The sequence below is a fragment of the Aythya ferina genome (assembly GCF_964211825.1).
Source record: "Aythya ferina genome assembly, chromosome: 26".
In the NCBI taxonomy this organism is placed as follows: Eukaryota; Metazoa; Chordata; class Aves; order Anseriformes; family Anatidae; genus Aythya; species Aythya ferina.
In genome coordinates this window covers 3,187,610-3,204,424 of record NC_140324.1, presented here as the reverse complement: position 1 = coordinate 3,204,424, position 16,815 = coordinate 3,187,610, and the positions used below count along the sequence as shown (strand labels likewise).

The 16,815-nt window shown below is 56.0% G+C and overlaps 2 protein-coding genes across 4 annotated transcripts; one reads left to right on the top strand and one right to left on the bottom strand.

Annotated features, from left to right (window-relative positions):
* The first annotated feature begins 282 nt into the window (after window positions 1–282).
* On the top strand, window positions 283–5,802 carry DAPK3 (death associated protein kinase 3). Its single transcript, XM_084498370.1, has 8 exons — window positions 283–451; window positions 1,745–2,105; window positions 2,184–2,313; window positions 2,660–2,708; window positions 2,860–2,886; window positions 2,988–3,140; window positions 3,537–3,582; window positions 3,861–5,802. The coding sequence occupies exons 1-8, from the start codon at window positions 390–392 to the stop codon at window positions 4,401–4,403; spliced, it is 1,371 nt and encodes a 456-aa protein (XP_084354496.1). The 5' UTR covers window positions 283–389; the 3' UTR covers window positions 4,404–5,802.
* A 4,092-nt stretch (window positions 5,803–9,894) lies between these two features.
* Window positions 9,895–16,641, bottom strand: NMRK2 (nicotinamide riboside kinase 2). 3 transcript variants are annotated; one of them, XM_084498373.1, is made up of 9 exons: window positions 16,320–16,537; window positions 15,995–16,155; window positions 14,302–14,392; window positions 13,402–13,450; window positions 13,031–13,202; window positions 11,409–11,480; window positions 10,859–10,965; window positions 10,361–10,446; window positions 9,895–10,256 (listed from the first exon to the last, which is right to left on the bottom strand). In XM_084498373.1, exons 2-8 carry the CDS (start codon window positions 16,018–16,020, stop codon window positions 10,361–10,363), a joined length of 603 nt encoding a protein of 200 aa, XP_084354499.1. In that variant the 5' UTR covers window positions 16,021–16,155; window positions 16,320–16,537; the 3' UTR covers window positions 9,895–10,256. The 3 variants fall into 3 exon arrangements, with proteins under 3 accessions (XP_084354499.1, XP_084354497.1, XP_084354498.1); XM_084498371.1 differs by lacking the exon at window positions 13,402–13,450 and having other exon boundaries at window positions 16,320–16,641; XM_084498372.1 differs by lacking the exon at window positions 16,320–16,537 and having other exon boundaries at window positions 15,995–16,295.
* Between the last annotated feature and the right edge of the window lie 174 nt (window positions 16,642–16,815).

Below are 16,815 nucleotides of genomic sequence, written 5' to 3'. Positions count from 1 at the left end.
TGGGGGGGGGCCGGGGGCTGCATTTCGCCGCCGCGCCGGGAGGGGGCCGGGGGCGGGTCTCGAACCCGCGGCCGGGCGGTGTTGGCCCCGCGGTGACGTCATCGCCCGGAGGGGGGCGTGGCCTGGCGAGGCGCAGCAGCCAATGGGAGGCGCGGGGGGGCGGGGCCTGCGCTGTGCTGGAATGCGGCGGCCCAGGTGGGGCCGGGCGGGGCGGGGCCGGGCCGGGGGGCGCTGAGGGGCGGGGGAGGGGAGGGGAGCGCCGGGACCTGGAGAGGGGGGGAGGGCACCGGGGGAGGCTCCGGGCCCGTGGAACGATCGCGGCCCCGAGTCCGCGCTCCAGGCGCTGAGCGGAGCCCTCGGCACGGCCGGGGAGCGGCGGCCCCGCGGCCATGTCCGGCTTCCGGCAGGAGAACGTGGAGGAGTTCTACGAGATGGGCGGGGAGCTCGGCAGGTACGGGGGGGATGGGGGGTGGGGGGCGCACGGGGAGGGCTGGCGTCATGGGGAGCGGTGACGTCATGGGGGTGGTGACGTCATGGGGAGTGCTTACGTTATGGGGAGTGGTGACGTCATGGGGGGTGGTGGTGTCATGGGGAGCGCCTACAGGGTGAGCCCTGAGGATGAGCTCTTCTGTCGCGACGAGCTCTTCTGTCGGGGGGCTCCTCGGTATGTCACGACAAGCCCCCACGTCACGATGAGCTCTGATGTCAGAGCGAGATCGCACGTCGTGAGCAGCTCTTATGTCATGACGAGCTCTTATGTCATGATGAGCTCTGACATCAGAGTGAGCTCGTATGTCGTGACGAGCTCTTATGTCGTAGACGAGTGTTTATGTCACGATGAGCTCTTGCATCAGGGTGAGCTCTTAGGGTGAGCTCTTACATCACGATGAACTCTTATCTCGGTGAGCTCGTACATCACAACGAGCTCGTACATCACTGAGCTCTTTTATCACGACAAGCTCTTACATCACGATGAGCTTTTACACCATGCCGAGCTCTTATGTCACGACCAGCTTTACATCACGACGAGCTCTCACACCACAGCTCTGCGGTGGCAGCACTTCCCCATTGCCTCTGCCCACACGCCCTGGGCCGTGCCGTGGCGGCCCCGCTCCGGCCCTTATAGGGCCTTATAGGGCCTCTCGGGCGAGCGGGGCCGGGCCGAGCAGCGCAGGGCCATGGGGCTGTGCCCCCCTCCTGGCCTCTGTGGGGCTGCGGGGGCCCGGGGGTGCTGGGAGGGACGGGTGCCAGCAGCGTCCCCGTCCCCGTGGGCAGATTTCAGCCTCCCGAGCGGCAAGCACCGGGCTCGGGAGCGGCCGTGTGCTGGGGAGCAGGGGTGGAGGCCACGATTATGGCCCGGCCGGGGACTGAGCGGCTCATGGTGGCATCTGCAGCTGGGGACGAGGCGGCAGCCGCCGTGTCCTCGGGAGGAATTTCCTTCCTGCGTCCCACGCAGCGCCGCTCCGCGGGGGCTGCTTGGAACGCCGGCTCCAGCTGAGCCGCTTGGCTCACGCCTGCCCCGGGGTGTTTTTTTTTCTCCTCCTGGCTCTGCCGTAGGGATTTCAGTGCCCCCAGTCCCGTCCTACAGCTGGAGGAGCAGTGCAGGGAGCGGGTGGGTTGTGTCAGATCCACACGGGAGGACCCCGGTTCCAGAGAAGCCTGGGGGAGCTGCGCATCCTCCTGCACCAGTGGGCACGGCGCGGGGTGTCCTGTCCTCACCTTGCCCCCTCCCCGCCTCCACCAGCGGCCAGTTTGCCATCGTGCGGAAGTGTCGGGAGAGGAAAACGGGCCTGGAGTACGCGGCCAAGTTCATCAAGAAGCGGCGGCTCTCGTCCAGCCGGCGCGGCGTGAGCCGGGAGGAGATCGAGAGGGAGGTGGACATCCTGCGGGAGATCCAGCACCCCAACATCATCACACTGCACGACATCTTTGAGAACAAAACGGACGTGGTGCTGATCCTGGAGCTGGTCTCGGGGGGCGAGCTCTTCGACTTCCTGGCCGAGAAGGAGTCCCTGACGGAGGAGGAGGCCACCCAGTTCCTCAAGCAGATCCTGGACGGGGTGCACTACCTGCACTCCAAGCGCATCGCCCACTTCGACTTGAAGGTGAGGCCTGGCCCGTGTGAGGACCTCGTGTCCGCTGTCTGGGGGGGGGCTGTAAATGCTGCTCCTCTCCCTCTGCAGCCGGAGAACATCATGCTGCTGGACAAGAACGTGCCAAACCCTCGCATCAAACTCATCGACTTCGGGATCGCCCACAAGATCGAAGCTGGGAACGAGTTCAAGAACATCTTCGGGACCCCGGAGTTTGTGGGTGAGGCCGGGCAGGCGTTGGTTTTGGGGGGGGGTCCCCAGCCAAGCATGCAGCAACATCCCTGCTCCTTCCCTCTCCCACCATCTCCAAGATTTTTCCTCTCGTGCCTTTAAGCAGCGATGAGCTCAGTGTCCAAGCTGCGGCCCCGGGGTGGGCAGAGCAGCCAGATTCCTCAGTCCTGCCATCCTCGGGCACCCTAAGATTTGAGGGCCGAGCTGGGCACCCCATGTGTCTCCCCAAAAGCTCCGGAGGAAGTGGCCGGGCGGGGGATGAATGTCTTGATGGGGACAGATGGAATTTTTTCTCCCCAGAATAAATCTCTTCCCTCCCTTCTTTCCTTCCAAAGCTCCGGAAATTGTGAACTACGAACCCCTGGGGCTGGAGGCGGACATGTGGTGAGTGCTCTGCAGGCGGGTGCCGCGTGCCAGCCCCGCTGCCAGCCCCGTGCGCTGCTCGGAGAGGAGCCGGGGCAGGGCAGGACGAGGCCCACTCGGTGCATAGGGAAGGGACCTGCAGGGCTTTGACCTCGTTTCCTCTCTTTTCCAGGAGCATCGGTGTCATCACGTACATCCTGTGAGTATCGGGGCGCCGCGAGGGCAGGGATCGGGACCGCGGTGTCCCTGCCCCGTGCTCTGTCTCCTGCCTTGGGGTGCGACCAGCCGCTCTCGCCGCAGGTTGAGCGGGGCCTCGCCCTTCCTGGGGGAGACGAAGCAAGAGACCTTGACCAACATATCGGCCGTCAACTACGACTTCGACGAGGAGTACTTCAGCAACACCAGCGAGCTGGCCAAGGACTTCATCCGACGCCTGCTGGTCAAGGACCCCAAGTGAGCGGCCGGGAGCAGACAGGGATTAACCAGGGGAGGGGATGGTCCCCGGGTGCAGGCAGCCCCACACCTGCCCTCCTCCCCTCCACGTTAGGGTTTCTCTCTGAGCCTGCCGCGCTGCCTGACGCCACCTCTGGCTGTGCTGCTGAGCTGGTTTAAAATCCCATTTATTCCCCCATTCCTTCCCCTTTGCTCTTTGCTTTCTGCTGGTTGTAGGATTCACAGTGTCTTCCCCGTGTCAGCGTGGGGTGGATTTTGCCAGAATCGTGGTGTCTCTGGGAGCACCCGGTGGCTGCAGCAGCTTAGGAGGGAATTGGGCCCCTAAGAAGTGGTGAACCAAGGGCACAAACACGCGTTGGGGCAGTTCCTCTGATCGCAGCTTTGCTGTCGTTGCAGGAAGCGGATGACGATAGCTCAAAGCCTGGAGCACCCCTGGATCAAGGTAGGAAGTTACCGGTGGCTTTTGGGTGTCAAGCTTCCCGGAGGTCAGGGGGTGGAGGTTTTGGATTAAGGTCTGAAGTTAGTGGTGCCTTCTGGGTGTCCGACTTGCAGGAGGTCAGGGGGTGGAGGTCTGTGTGCCCTCAGCTCTCGGCGGCTCCTCCAGCCCTGCCGGGGCCGGTTTGGCTCCGCTGCAGCGCCGGTGGGTGTGGAGGAAGAGGCAGGAGGTCCCGTTCCTGCTGTCCTGGCCGTGCCCCACGCCGTGGCTGTCCCTCTCCCCAGGTGATCAAGAGGAGGAACGTCCGCAATGAGGACAACGGCAAGAAGCCCGAGCGCCGCCGGCTGAAGACGACGCGCCTGAAGGAGTACACCATCAAGTCGCACTCCAGCATGCCGCCCAACAACACGTACATCAACTTCGAGCGCTTCTCCAAGGTCATGGAGGAGGTGGCTGCGGCCGAGGAGAGCCTCCGAGAGCTGGAGAGGAACAAGAAGTCCTACCAGGAGGACATCGAGGCTCTGCTGTCCATCTACGAGGAGAAGGAGTCGTGGTACAAGGAGGAGAACGAGAGCATCAGCCAGGACCTCCGCCAGATCCGCCAGGAGCTGCAGAAGACGGAGGCGCTGAAGAAGCAGACGCAAGAGGAGACCAAGAGCGTGCTGCAGGCGGCCAACGGCCTCAAGAGGCGCTACCGAAAGCTGGAGAACCACTACGAGGCGCTGGCCAAGCAGGTGGCCTCCGAGATGAAGTTCGTGCAGGAGCTGGTGTGGTCCATCGAGCGCGAGAAGCTGCAGAGCGGCGAGGGGGACGGCAGCATCCGCTAGCCCACCCCGGCGGGTCGAGGGGAGCCCCCAGGGCCCACAGGGAGGGCTGCTGCCCCCCCCCAGCTGAGCTTTTGCTTGTTTGCCCGGAGCAGGAGGAGATTGCAGCAGCTTTTATAGCGTAGGAGCGAGGCTCCCGGAGGAGCACGGGTCCGGCGAGCTCAGCCTGGCTGCCCCCGGGGGGTTTGGCACCCCTCCGCGCAGGAGGCAGCGCTGAAGGAGCCTCGGTGGCTCTGCCCCTTGCTTGCCCAAGGGGCCGATCCAGCGAGAGCCTTCGGTGGCTGTCCCCGATGTCTCTTAGCTTCGATTTTTTCCCCCCTTTTTCCCCCCGGCTGCCTCAACCTGGGTCTGTCCCTGCTCAGACGTCGGGCGGCGATGGGGGACTTGTGGGACCACAGCAAAGGGATCCCGAGCGGGCTCTGACAAACTGCTGGGCCCAGGGCTGGCACGCGGGCAGCTTGCATGTCCCGGGAGACCTCTGCCCTGGGGGGCTCGAGGATCCCAGCTTGTGCTCGCCTGGCTTTTGGCTTTCTGTCTACAGCTCTCGCTTTGCTTGCTGTCTGCATGCTCCCCGTGCTTGAGCTGGGTGCTCCCTGCGCTGCCACTGGAGCTGGGGACCACTGCTCTCCTCTGGGACCCCTGGGACTCCCTGGGGTCCGGCCTTTGTCTTCTCGGAGCCCCAAACCCTTTGGGGCTCCTTCTCTCCGTGCCTCCAGAGGCTGCTGTTGCCTCTCTGCTTTGCTTTCCTGGGTGCTGGGCACCGGATCGGCCTGTGGAGGCGGTGAGCTCCTCACGGGGCCTTTGTGGGGCTGTGCTCCCCTCCGGCACCGAGCTCGTCCTTGTCCCCGTCCTCCCCTCGGTCCCTCAGGAGCTGTGGCATTGTCCCCTGGCTCCTGGGGTCTTTTTGGGGTGGCGTCAGAGCTCTCCCAGCAGCTCGTCCTTCGCAACCCCCAGCCGCTGGTGCTCGCTCTTCCTCCCTGGGGTCTCTGGCTCTGTCCTCAGCGCCCGGAGCCTCGTGCTTTGTCCAAGCGTGGGGGGGAATTGGCCGACCTCTGCTTGGGTCGGGCTCTTCCCCCCTTTTCTTGTGCCTTTTCCCAAGACCTCCGTGGCCTGGGCTGGCCTGCGCGGGCCCCCAAGTTGCCAGGAAGGTTCCTGGCTCCACGTGGCCTTCTCGCCTGTTCCTTTGCTCCTGGCAGCATCTGGTGTGACGTCCCAGGGACTGCAGTGCCCGAAGGGAAAAACATCCCAAAAGTGGCTTTTTCCCAGATGTTGTCCCCACTCGTCACTGCTCCTTCGGGGGGAGGCAGGCCCCGGGCTGCTTGCAGCTCCCTCAGCTTTTGAACCTGGGCACCAGGCAGCACCCTCTGTCCCCTTTTAGCCAAATAAAGATTTCTGTACCATGGCCCGTGCTCTAGGGTGGGCTTGGGGTGGCAGGGAGGGGGTGTCTGTGAATTAGGGAGGGTCCCACGGAGTGGGGAAGGTCAGGGGAGTTTGGGGGGGGGTCCCTGCCCTTTTCCCCTGGATCCTCCCTAATGGGGTCTGGGGAGCGAGGTCCCGAGGGGCTGCGGGGGCCGGGGCTGGGTTTCTGCCAGGACCATGGAGGGGGATCCGGCTGCCCACGCTCTGCACAGAGGGAGCCAAGACGAGGCTGAATTTGATCTGGGGGAATCACCGGCCAAATCCTCCTCCGAGCGGGTGCCGGGCATCCCTCTGGCTCCGAGCACCGTGGCGCAGGGGCAGCGGGGTCCGGATCCGGCCACGTTTGGCCAGGACCGAGCCCAAACCCCAAGGGCTTGGGGCAGGGGGGGGGGACCCACTGACCCCATTGCCGGGGCCACCCGAGGCTCCCCTGGGCACAAGAGGGACGCGAGCAGGCCGTGGGGACACGCCACGTGCCCCCGCTGACGTGCCTGCGGGGTGTCGGTTTCATCCCAGCTCGCGGGGCATGCGGATGGGGGATAATTTTAGTCAGCCCCCCCCTTTGCAGCCAACGCGCTGGCATCCAGGGCCTGAGGGCGACAGCGTGACCCCACGGGGGCTCGGGCAGGAGCAGTGCCACGGCCCCCCGGGGATGGGGGGGATTGGGGTGCACGGGGATGGGGGCAGTGGGGTCTGGCTGCGGGGCTGCTGCCGGCCCCGTCCCTTGGGAGCTGGTTGGGGTGGGGGCTCGGTGGCCCCGGTGGTGCTCAGCACCCTTGGGTGCAGCCCGCAGCTGGGGGCCAGGCCCTGGCTGTCCCCACAGGTCCCCCAGAGCCTGGCTGCGGTCCCCCTCCTCGGGAAAGGTGACGCCGTGGTGGCTTTGGGGTCTGACGGGGGAAATTCAGCTCCAGGGACAAAAGCCCAGAAGAACCAGGCTGGGGGGGCTGGAATGTGGGCACCGGTACTGGTGGCACTGGGCCGTGGTCACTGGTACCAGTGGGGGCTGCTGTTGGGGTGCCATTTATTAGGGTTACAGCCGTCCCCCCACAGCCCCTTGTCCTTACAGGTGTGACAACGGGGACAGGGCCCCCTCTGCGCCCCCCAGCTCCGAAGCAGGAGTTGGGGGCTGCCACCAGGCCAAACCATCCCGGTTTCTCCCCGACTGCCCCCGTGTGCTGGGCTGGTGGCTGGGAAGCAGCACAAAAAACACTTTCTGCCCAGTTTAGCTTTCAGTCGAGGGGTTTTGGGGTCCCCCCGGGGCAGAGGGGTGGCCCACGGCCTGCTCGCAGCAGGGCCAGAGCCGGGGAGCTGCCAAGCAGCGGCTGCCCCATTTCATCCGCTCTGTCCTGGCCTTTTGTCAGCGGAGCCAGCACACGAAGGGATGTATGGAAATCCTATAGCCACAGCTGTTCCCAAAGTTCACATAGTGCTGAGGCTGCCAGGCTGCCTGTCCCACCACCGGTTTTGGTTTCAGGCTCCCCAAAGGTTTCTGTCCACACGGCCCCAGCCCCGCTGCCCCTGCGGCTGCCGGGCCCGGGGGTGGTGGTGTGGGGAGTTCCCATCCTGCTGGGTGCCCGAGGTATCACCGAAATTTTTGGAAACCAGAATGCAGGGCAGTTTTGTTGTCCCCCGTGCACAGGCTGCTTGGCCTTGGGGGGGTTTTCAATGACAGCCTGCTGGCACAAGGTCGTGGTGTGCTCACTGTGTGGGGCTGTAAAGATGGTGGGGAAAAAAAGGAAATAACCAACCAAAAAAAAAAAAAAAAAAGACAAAAATAAAAATAAAGCTAACAAACAAACAAAGCCCACCTTGCCCTGTGCTGGAGGATTTACCGGGGAAGTGTCCCGGACGTCAGTGCTTAAAGGACTGAGCCACTGCTCCGTACTAAATCCTACAGGAACTGCATTTCCTAAGGGAGGCTCTCGGAAATGTGGGGCTAAAATGCGTTTGTTTTTTTTTTTTTTTTAGGCTTTGGTGGTTGCTTCCTAGAGGGCAGCTGGAAGAGTGCAGTGCCTTTTCCCTTAAATGTCTTTCATGAGGACAAAATGGTTTCATGCAGCTTATCAGGCGCGGGTTAAACCTCTCTGTTAGCACGGGGGAACCCTTGTGGCGCCCGTCCCGTGCCAAATTCCGCTGGGACTGCTTTTTTCCATCAGCAAGTCTGTGGGAAACGCTCCCTGTGGCAATGCCGAATGGACTTACAAGGTATCAGTGACAAGTCCCAGCGCTCCGGCCCCGGCCTCGGCATTCCTCAGGTTTGCCATTGACAAGAGCGCTCCGACATGTAACGGCGTAATTATAGCTTGGTGGGTCCCTCCCGGCACGCCTGGAGCGGCGCAGAAGGAAATAAATATGCCTTTTTATAGCTTGTGGAAGCATGGATGCCGTCAGCATCCGCTCCTCCTCGCTGGCCGTGGCGTCCCCACTGCTGCACAGGGGGGTGGCCCTGCCTCGCTGCTGCTCTCCCTCCTGATTTAAAATGATTTATGTTTCTTTTTAATGAAAATGTTAATGATTTAAAATCCCGTGAGACAGCCCTGGTGATTTTGGGGTGATTTCCCGTTAACCCGTGGCAGCTGCCTTTCCGGAGCGAGGTTTCTAATTAAGGCACGTCCGCAAACCTGAGGCGAGCCGTGCTGACGCCGCGGCCGAGTTATGCGAGCGTCCGCAAGATCGCTGCCCTCGCCCCACGTGAGAGGTTTTGTGCTTTAACATCACCGGCCCTTTATGCGTGGTGCTGCATGTGCTGTGCTTCATCAGCTCGGTGGCACTTCCTATCTTTAGCCCTGGGGTATTTTGATAGGCGGCCGACAGCCCTCGGCACGCTTTGCCCATCTCCCCACCAGATTTCATGACTTACGTGCCTGCCTAAAGGCCTCGTGCGGAGCAGCAGCCGTGCTCTTCCTGGAGGGAACCTGGGCATTGTTCTCAAAGGCCTCAGAAAACATGAGATGTGCAGGAAAATGAAGCTCTACTGCTTGGATTTGCTTCAGGAACAACATCTCCCCTTCCTTTCTACCTTCTATGTAATGTTATGCTCCATATTACAATTTATTGTTATATTCTCTCTGCGTTTGCCTATTCCTTCTCTTTTGTGCTCTCTTGCTTTGAGTGGGAATTTTTTCTCACCTCACCGTAACACCGAGAAAAAGCCTACCAGCAGAAAACCCCATCAAACTCTTTCCACGGGTCATTTATTTATAGTTTTGCTGGAAAGCGAGGACACACGAGATCCGTGTCCTTTCACCGTACCGCAGGGTCTGTCTTAATGCAGGGTGTTCTGCCTGTTGGGGTGCGAGCTCCTCTGCAGGACATTTTGAAGGCAGATCACCCAGCAGGGTAAAGGCCTGCGTTCTCCAGCACAGGCTCCTTGGAACACTTCCACATGAAGTTAACCAGAAGTCTATCAGTAAATGCACACACTCCAAGGACACCTTTGATCACTGTTTGTTTCAGACTAAAATTAGGTTGGCATTTTCAGTACTAATTCCTGAGGAGCGATTCCCCATGTAGCACAATCTTAATGTGAAGCTGCTACGCTCATTCCGTGAGAAAACCCACAGATTTTCCTGCTGGATTTTCCATTCAGTAACACAGCAGTCCCCACCTCGCAAAGTTCAGCTAGCTGGAGAATTTAGGACACAGTAACTCTTGTCTGGACTGCAAAAGGCAGAAATGCAGGCATCCATCCAAACCTCTCACCTTGGGAGCACTCCACAGTTCTGTGAAACTGGCCACGGTATCTCTACACACTCATTTGCCTGAGCACAAAGTGAGAAATGCAGACAAGCTGAGGCTGACATAAAACTGGTTTCACACCCGCGATTTAAAAATATCTGCAGTGCTGTTCACCTCCCGTGATCGCCTCTGAGATTCTCACCCTTGTTGGACAGCCGAGCTATGTTTCCAGGCTGGAGTTATCGCTTAAAGCGAGGCTGCCTGAAGCTGCACAGGTATGGTCAGCATGAAATGTCAAATGCCACGAGATGTGTGGGCTGCTGTTGTTCTGGTGGTGGTGTGTGTGCACCTGTTTTTACTAAAGGTGATCAACATATGAAAATGGGAGCTCAGAAAGGAGGTTTTAAATAGATTTTTACTGAATTTGAAAGATGACGTTACAAACAAGCCATTACATAAAGGCTTAATATCTGCAGAAGCATATAAGCAGGAGAGGCAGTTGTTTTCCAAATGCATCTCTACTTGTCCCACAATGAAAATGCGTTTTCAACTTATGTTTAAGCCAGTGGAATATAAAATAATTAAAAAAAATCCTGTCCGTCACAGCTGCAAATAACTTATCTTCATTTTTCAATTATATACAAAAGATGCTTTCCAAAGGGCAGTGTAAGAAGTGTTTACACAAATAAACCCCAGTTCTGACTTCCAAGTACTATTTACATCATTTCTGTACACGGGTCTTTCAGGTCTTCCGAGACCCTGCAAAGCAAGAAGGAACAGCGTGACCATCCGAGCGTAAGAGCAGATGGTTTCCAGCAGTCAGCCCTCACTTTTCACCCCCTTGGCAGCAGGAATGTATTTACCTATAAGCAGTTCAAAAACTTGTTCTGAATATCTTCAAAGACTTGATTGTAAAGCTCATCTCTAGACTTCAGTCCATCTAAATAAACTGAAAGAAAACAGACAGAGTCAGTCCACAGGCTTCTACTTGGAACAGTTTGTATGTAGATTAATTTTTTTAATATTTTACTGGATTAATCCAAATGATGACTTGTTTTCCACTTCTGTTTTCCAGAAAACAGAATCCTTCTCAGACACCTATGTCCCCCTAAACCTCTTAACCCATTATAAACTTTTATTTTTCCTTATAATAAAGGAAAATGTTCTTAATAATATAAAAGGGAAGGAGTTCTTAGCTGTAGGACTGCATATATTTATCTGTCCAGAAAGTAGGCCAGGACTACAACTTAGTAGTAAAAATAGTGCCTTGCATCATTACAGTTAAATTGCCTTGATTACATTACTGCCTTCCTTAATGTCCAGAGTATAATACCAAAGGCTGTGGGTTTGGGGAGCCTTACCAACATCAACACCGTTGTCCTCCATTTCTTTCCTGTGCTTTAAGTACATGGGCCAGACGTGTCCATCGAAGAGCCCAGGGGGGTCAGGGACGGTGTAGTTGCGTGTGCTGCGAACACGGAGGTGGGGAGCAGTGTTAGGACCGCGGGGGCTGCACCCTTGGGCAGCACGAAAGCCTGAAATTAATCTGACAGCTGTGTGCATGGCAGAGCTGATTGGTCTTATCAATAATTGGCAATAACTTCCACGTTTTGCAGCAAGTTTATCCAAACACCCAAAGGAAGTACGCAACAAAACTGCTCTGTTTGCACCCCTTAAAGGATGCAGTCTTGATACAACCCCCACAAAGGGGACAGCCAGAGCTTCAGTAAGCGCCGCATGGAAGTCTTTTCCTCCAATTAGATTAAACTTTTCAACTGTAATTCCAATTTGCAAGTGACACAGATACATCCCGATGGTAGTAAGATGCAGGTAGCTCAAAAGCCTGCCTCTCCTGACTGCAGCAGGCAGTGTTTTGGGGGAGGAAGGGTCAAAGTCAAAGCATCCCCTTACCTTCTCCTCCTTTTGCACTCATCGTACGGAACTGCCAGGTAGTAGCGTATGTCAAAGAGGTCTATCAGTGGTCTAGGGTGGGGTGGAAAGAAAGAACGTGTCTATTTATTGCTTTCTGATAAAGTGCTAAGTTACCCCTGAAAGCCATACAAATCTTTCTGCTTCTTACATGTATGACTACTGCAGACAATTCTGCTTTTCATTAAGGCAGTATCTGATCTATGGCAGGTTTATTAGTTGCTATAAAATGTGAACAATGCAAGCTTTCAGAGGTCAGAACTCTCCCTCCCTCCCTCCCCAATATCTGCTACGAGTTACTGGAGAAGATTAGACGTGGGGCTAGGTGGGCCTGGGGGATGAACCACAGCTCTTGCTCTATCCGCTCAATTTTGTTTGCAGTCAGCTGAAGTTTCAGCTCCTCAGCCTGGCACAAACAAACTGATCATCGTGCAGAAGCGAGCAGTCAAAACGTGCACGGAGAAACGGGTTTGGTACAGGTTCCTCCAGAAACCCAGTCACTGAGCTCCACCGTGGCTTACGGAGTTGCACTGCTATTAGGCTGAAGAAAATAAACCCTGAAAAAAAAAATCTAAAAAAAAAAATCTAAAAATCACAGAATCATAGAATGATTCTAAAATAGAATTCTATAATAGAATCATTCGATCATTTAGAAGCATAGAATGATTCTAAAATCTAAAAAGCAAAAATCTAACCTAAGCAGCTAGTTTGACCCTGGTGGGATGTCTGGAAAATGCTTGCGGTGTGCATTGAGCAAGCTCTGGGGAATATAAAAACATATAAAATATTCCCCAGATGAAGGGCAGGCTCCTGCTCCCGGGACGGAGCACTCGGGAAGTATTTGTAACCTTCAGGAGAGGTGAGGTACGAGCGTCACCTCCCGAGGGACGGGCCAAGAGCAGCAGGTGCTGTGCTGGGGCAGCCCGCGGCTGGCCGCGCTCTGTGCATGCAGCCCAGGGCTGCTCGTCCTGTGGCACAGCTCGGGAGGAATTCCACTTTTGCCAAGTGTCACGCACAGCTTGTTCTTGTGAAAGTTTCGTAAACAAAGCAGCAGCTTGGAGCCAGCCCTCTGCTCGCTGTGTTTATAGCACACATTTTTCTGGAGTTTGTATATTTAGCTATTGGAAATCTCCACTCTCTCCTCTACTTGTCTCCCCAGCTTCTTGCCAAGCATTTTTTCCCCATATAAGAATGTGAAAAAGTTGATCTTTGCTCCAATGTACAATTAATTACGTGGCTCAATTTAGCCAGTGTTAAGCAAGCACGTGCACCACATGAGAACTATTCCTGAAGCCCAGGAGGGACTCCAAGCAGTGACCGCAGCACTGATTATCTCCTTGTTCTTATCAATGACCTTCTCAGGTCACAGTTTAGGCAGTGTGCTGGGAGACCGGAGGGAAGGAGAGCTTCCTGCCCTACCCTAAAAAAGCCACTGTGTACAGCCCGGTTTTACCAGCAGCAGATTTCTTACGCGTGAGAAATTCTTTGACATGATACCTCAGAAGGAGAAGGAAGGGTGTATTAGTAAAAAGGAAGTTTTAGTCCTGGCACTAGTCATCTAGCGTTCCTCCCTGGAAAGCCATTAATAGTTCCCCAAACCTTACTTGTAATTATAAAGCAGGAAGCCTTCAATGACCAAAATATGGATATCTTTGGAGGCTGGCTCTTTAGAGCCAGGCGTGACATTCACCCCGTGGGAACGGGCAAACTTCACTGGGTTCTCAATCCAGGCACGCACAGTGCTCACCATTGCCTCCATATCCAAGGAATCCAACACTAGTTAGAAGAAAGGGGGTGGGTGGGAAAGAGGCACACAATCAAATACCTTGAACCACACAGGTTTGAAAGTATAATATAGAATGAACTTGTAAAGTTGAAATTACAATTAATTTACTATTAAAACTTTAATAATTAGAAAGAAATACTTAGGAAAAAAATATACATTACTGCATCCTATAGCGAACACTGCTCTTACCATCCCATTGTTTAAAGCCGTCTTCCCCGACTTCTATTTGATCTTGTGGCTGAAATATAGTGAGCAATAAAACATTGCTGCAAACTCAGCGTGATCAGTTACCTAAGATCCGATCACAACCTGGACGCTACCGCAACACCCAACAAAGTGTTCACTTAACGAAACCACTACCGACCTTACTTAGTTAAAATTTTAAGTTCCCATTTTTCACCAACCCAAGAGCTTTTTTTTTTTTTTTTTTTTTTGAAAAAGCTCTCTTGGCTCAGATAAGCCACTTGTGGCAAAGAATTTGAGGTTGACAATTGGGTATGTGATTGCTGGCCAAAACACTCATGTTCCCTATTTATACGTGAGCAGGTAAAGGATTATTCCTGGGCAAACTATTTATAAACAGGGGGCCTAGAGTGAGCACGTGAGGACTTAATATGCCAACATGGCGTTAAGTAACTTTGAGTTTACCTGACCAATAATAGACAGCTGAACTCCTCCTAACATTTCTAACAAAAATACAGCATAACTCGTGGGCCAGTGAAAGCTTTACACGTGCCAGGCTCCACATCCTTATGGAAAACCATGTGGGACCCCTTCTCCAGTGCCAAGAGCTGGCCTCTGACCCAAATTCACGCTTGAGGCCACCGCCAGGGCAGTGCTTGTGGCTCAGCACCTCTCTGAGGGTGCAAGCCGTGCTGTGTGAGCTTTGAGGGCTGCTTGGGGGCACATTTTTTAGGTGAAACGAGGAGAAAAGGCCCAGCTTGAAGGGTCCACACGTGCAGGGGGCTTTTAGCTGAGCTAGGGCTGGGTCTGTCCTGGGGACTGAGGGAAGCTTTCGGTGCCTGGGGCCACTGCTACACGTGGGAGAGGCGGCGCGTGCCGGGGGCGAGCGGGAGGCGCTGGGCTCACCTTGAAGAAGTCGTCCTGGTGGACGACGCAGCAGTTGGGCAGCGCCTTGACAAGCCTGTTGGTCAGTGTGGTTTTGCCACCGTTGGTGACGCTGAAACAGAGAACATGAGACAGGAACGGGATGAGGGACACGAGGCCGAGGGACATGGGGGACACGGGGCTGACGGAGATGCTTTGGGGTGCTGACAGGGACACGGGGCTGATGGGGGACACAGGGGGGACACGGGGCTGACGTAGCTGCTTTGAGGTACTGACAGGGACACGGGAGACATGGACACGGGGGACACTGGGATGGGGGACACGGTGCTGACAGAACTGCTTTGAGGTACTGACAGGGACACGGGGGACACGGTGCTGACAGAACCACTTTGGGGTGCTGAGGGGGACACGGCGCTGACAGAACTCTGGGGCGCGCGCAGCCCGCGCGCCACGTTTGAATTTCCCGCCGCGGCGGAGCGCGCTGAGCGCTGATTGGTTCTCACCCTCCCCCCTCCCGGTCCGGCCGCGGCTCGCGCCGCTCTTAACGGCCGCCGCTTCCCGCGCGCGGGACGGCGCGTCCTTACCCCTCCCCCCCCATTCCCCCGCCGCTGAGGGGAGCGGCCCCGCCGCCATCTCGGGACCCGCTGCCGCTGTGGCGGCCGCTCCGTCCCGCTGCCTTCGCGGCCCTCCCCGGGGCTGGGGGAAGCCCCGCGGGTGTTTCCGCAAGATGGAGGAGGAGAAGGGGGGGGGCAGAGCCCTTTCCCTCAGCTTCGGGAGTGGGCGTAAAGCGCCCGAACCCCCCCTTGTTGCTGCCTCTCGTTGCCCCCCGACACTTCTCTTGCTCAGGAGGCTGGCCGAAGGAGCTGCCCCCTGAGAGCAAGGCAGGCGAAAAGTGCCGTTAAAATGCTCTAAATTAGTAGTGAATGAGGGAAGCTCCTTCCTTTTACAGCCATTCAGCCTTGTAGCCGCAGAACCTGCCTTAACACGAGGCATCCGCACACCCCTCCCCCGCCCCTCCAGACGGGAGAGCTGTCAAACCTGACTGCGCTTAATCTCTTAATATATATATATATATTTTAATCCAAAGGCTCACAAGATCACACGCTGTCCTCGACCTGCCTTTCGGCTCTGTCTTGCCTGGGGTCACTTTAGCGAGCTCCTCTGCAGTGAGTGGAGCGCTGCCAAGTTGCATCAGGCAGCCCGTCCTCAGCCGCAGGCCTGCTTCCAAGCCCTCCCTTGCTGCCGAACAGAGCTTTTTGTCCAATAATCCGACTCAAAGCAGCTCCCCCCCTTCCCCGTGTCCTTCAGAGAGGCTTTTAAAAGCCTAAATTAACGTTGAAAACGTCCTTTTACAGAGTTAAGGCACACCACGCCTGTAACTTCACCTATGGGGCTATTTGCAGTACTTCTTTCTACTCCAGCCTATTTACAGTACTTCTTTCTACTCCAGCCTATTTACAATACACTTCTTTCTACTTCAACCTATTTACAATATATTTCTTTCTACTCCAGCCAGCCTCCCGTTAATGCTGTAGAAGTTTGGTGGGTGCCTCCCTGCAGAGCTCTGGGCGTTACATAAAACATAAATTAAAGAGTCAGCAACTTGGGGTTTTCTAGAATCCTGTACCCGCACGGTTCCTCAGCTCATTTTACAGCAATTAGGCACAGCGGAAAAGCAGCGTGTTAGGTACCGAGGGCACCGCCAGGCACTTACCCTCCGATGCCTATGATGTATTTCATCTTCACGGAGTCGCAGGAATGCGGCGAGGCAAATGAGGGAGGCTGAAGTGACTTTTGGCAGCACAAAGCCGCTCCGGGCCCTTTTCCTCCCCTTTTTTTCCTGCCCGTTTCCCCTCTCGGCCCTGTTCCGCTTTACTATTCCATTGAAGAAAAGGCGGGTTGGGCTTTAATTTATAGAGCCCCGCTGCAGCGCCCTGCCCTCCCCACGGCTTCCCCGCCCCGCCTGGTGATGGAAAAGCCCTATGACTATCATGAGCCCAAGATGCCATATTTTAGAGCCCGGATTAACCAATCCTCACCTCGGCATATAGGGTCATGCGCGCTGCCGCTGCACCTGTTCCTGCACCCCTCGCGGACCCCCACTCCGCTGCCCTTGCTGCCTCCGCTATTAATAGCTTTTTGGCAAGCCTTCCCTTTGCCTAAATTAGTAATGGGGTAGGTGAAAATGTCACCCCTTTTTACATTTCCTTTGGGAGGTCTGGGGAAGGGTATGGAGGTGTGCGAGGATAGAATTAAGCGCCTCGTTTTTTTCCTTGAAGTCAGGCGAGCTCTCTCGTTGCTTTCCTCCTCGTTTTCCCCGTCCCACTGTGATAATTTTAAAGGCATCCAGGCATGTAATGAACAAGGAATTTTTTGTTTCTCTAAACTTCTGATACGGGAACTAAAATATTTTTTTCCCCTGTTTTTAGTAAAGCTGTTCAGAGAAAGGAATACGCAGAGGCTGATGACTAAAATCAGTAAAGCCATGATCTTTTCAAACTTTTATTTGTAAAACTTTTGAACCTTGGGCTTGTA

Excerpts from the sequence above, each read along its gene's own strand:
- DAPK3 (XM_084498370.1), top strand. The coding sequence starts at position 390 with ATGTCCGGCTTCCGGCAGGAGAACGTGGAGGAGTTCTACGAGATGGGC. Across the intron at positions 2,106-2,183 it reads TCGCCCACTTCGACTTGAAG|CCGGAGAACATCATGCTGCT; the intron begins GTGAGGCCTGGC and ends CTCCCTCTGCAG. Across the intron at positions 2,887-2,987 it reads GGTGTCATCACGTACATCCT|GTTGAGCGGGGCCTCGCCCT; the intron begins GTGAGTATCGGG and ends CTCTCGCCGCAG.
- NMRK2 (XM_084498371.1), bottom strand. The coding sequence starts at position 16,626 with ATGCCTTTAAAATTATCACAGTGGGACGGGGAAAACGAGGAGGAAAGC. Across the intron at positions 16,156-16,319 it reads GCATGACCCTATATGCCGAG|TAAAGCGGAACAGGGCCGAG; the intron begins GTGAGGATTGGT and ends TCAATGGAATAG. Across the intron at positions 11,481-13,030 it reads TTCCTGCTTTATAATTACAA|ACCACTGATAGACCTCTTTG; the intron begins GTAAGGTTTGGG and ends ACCCCACCCTAG.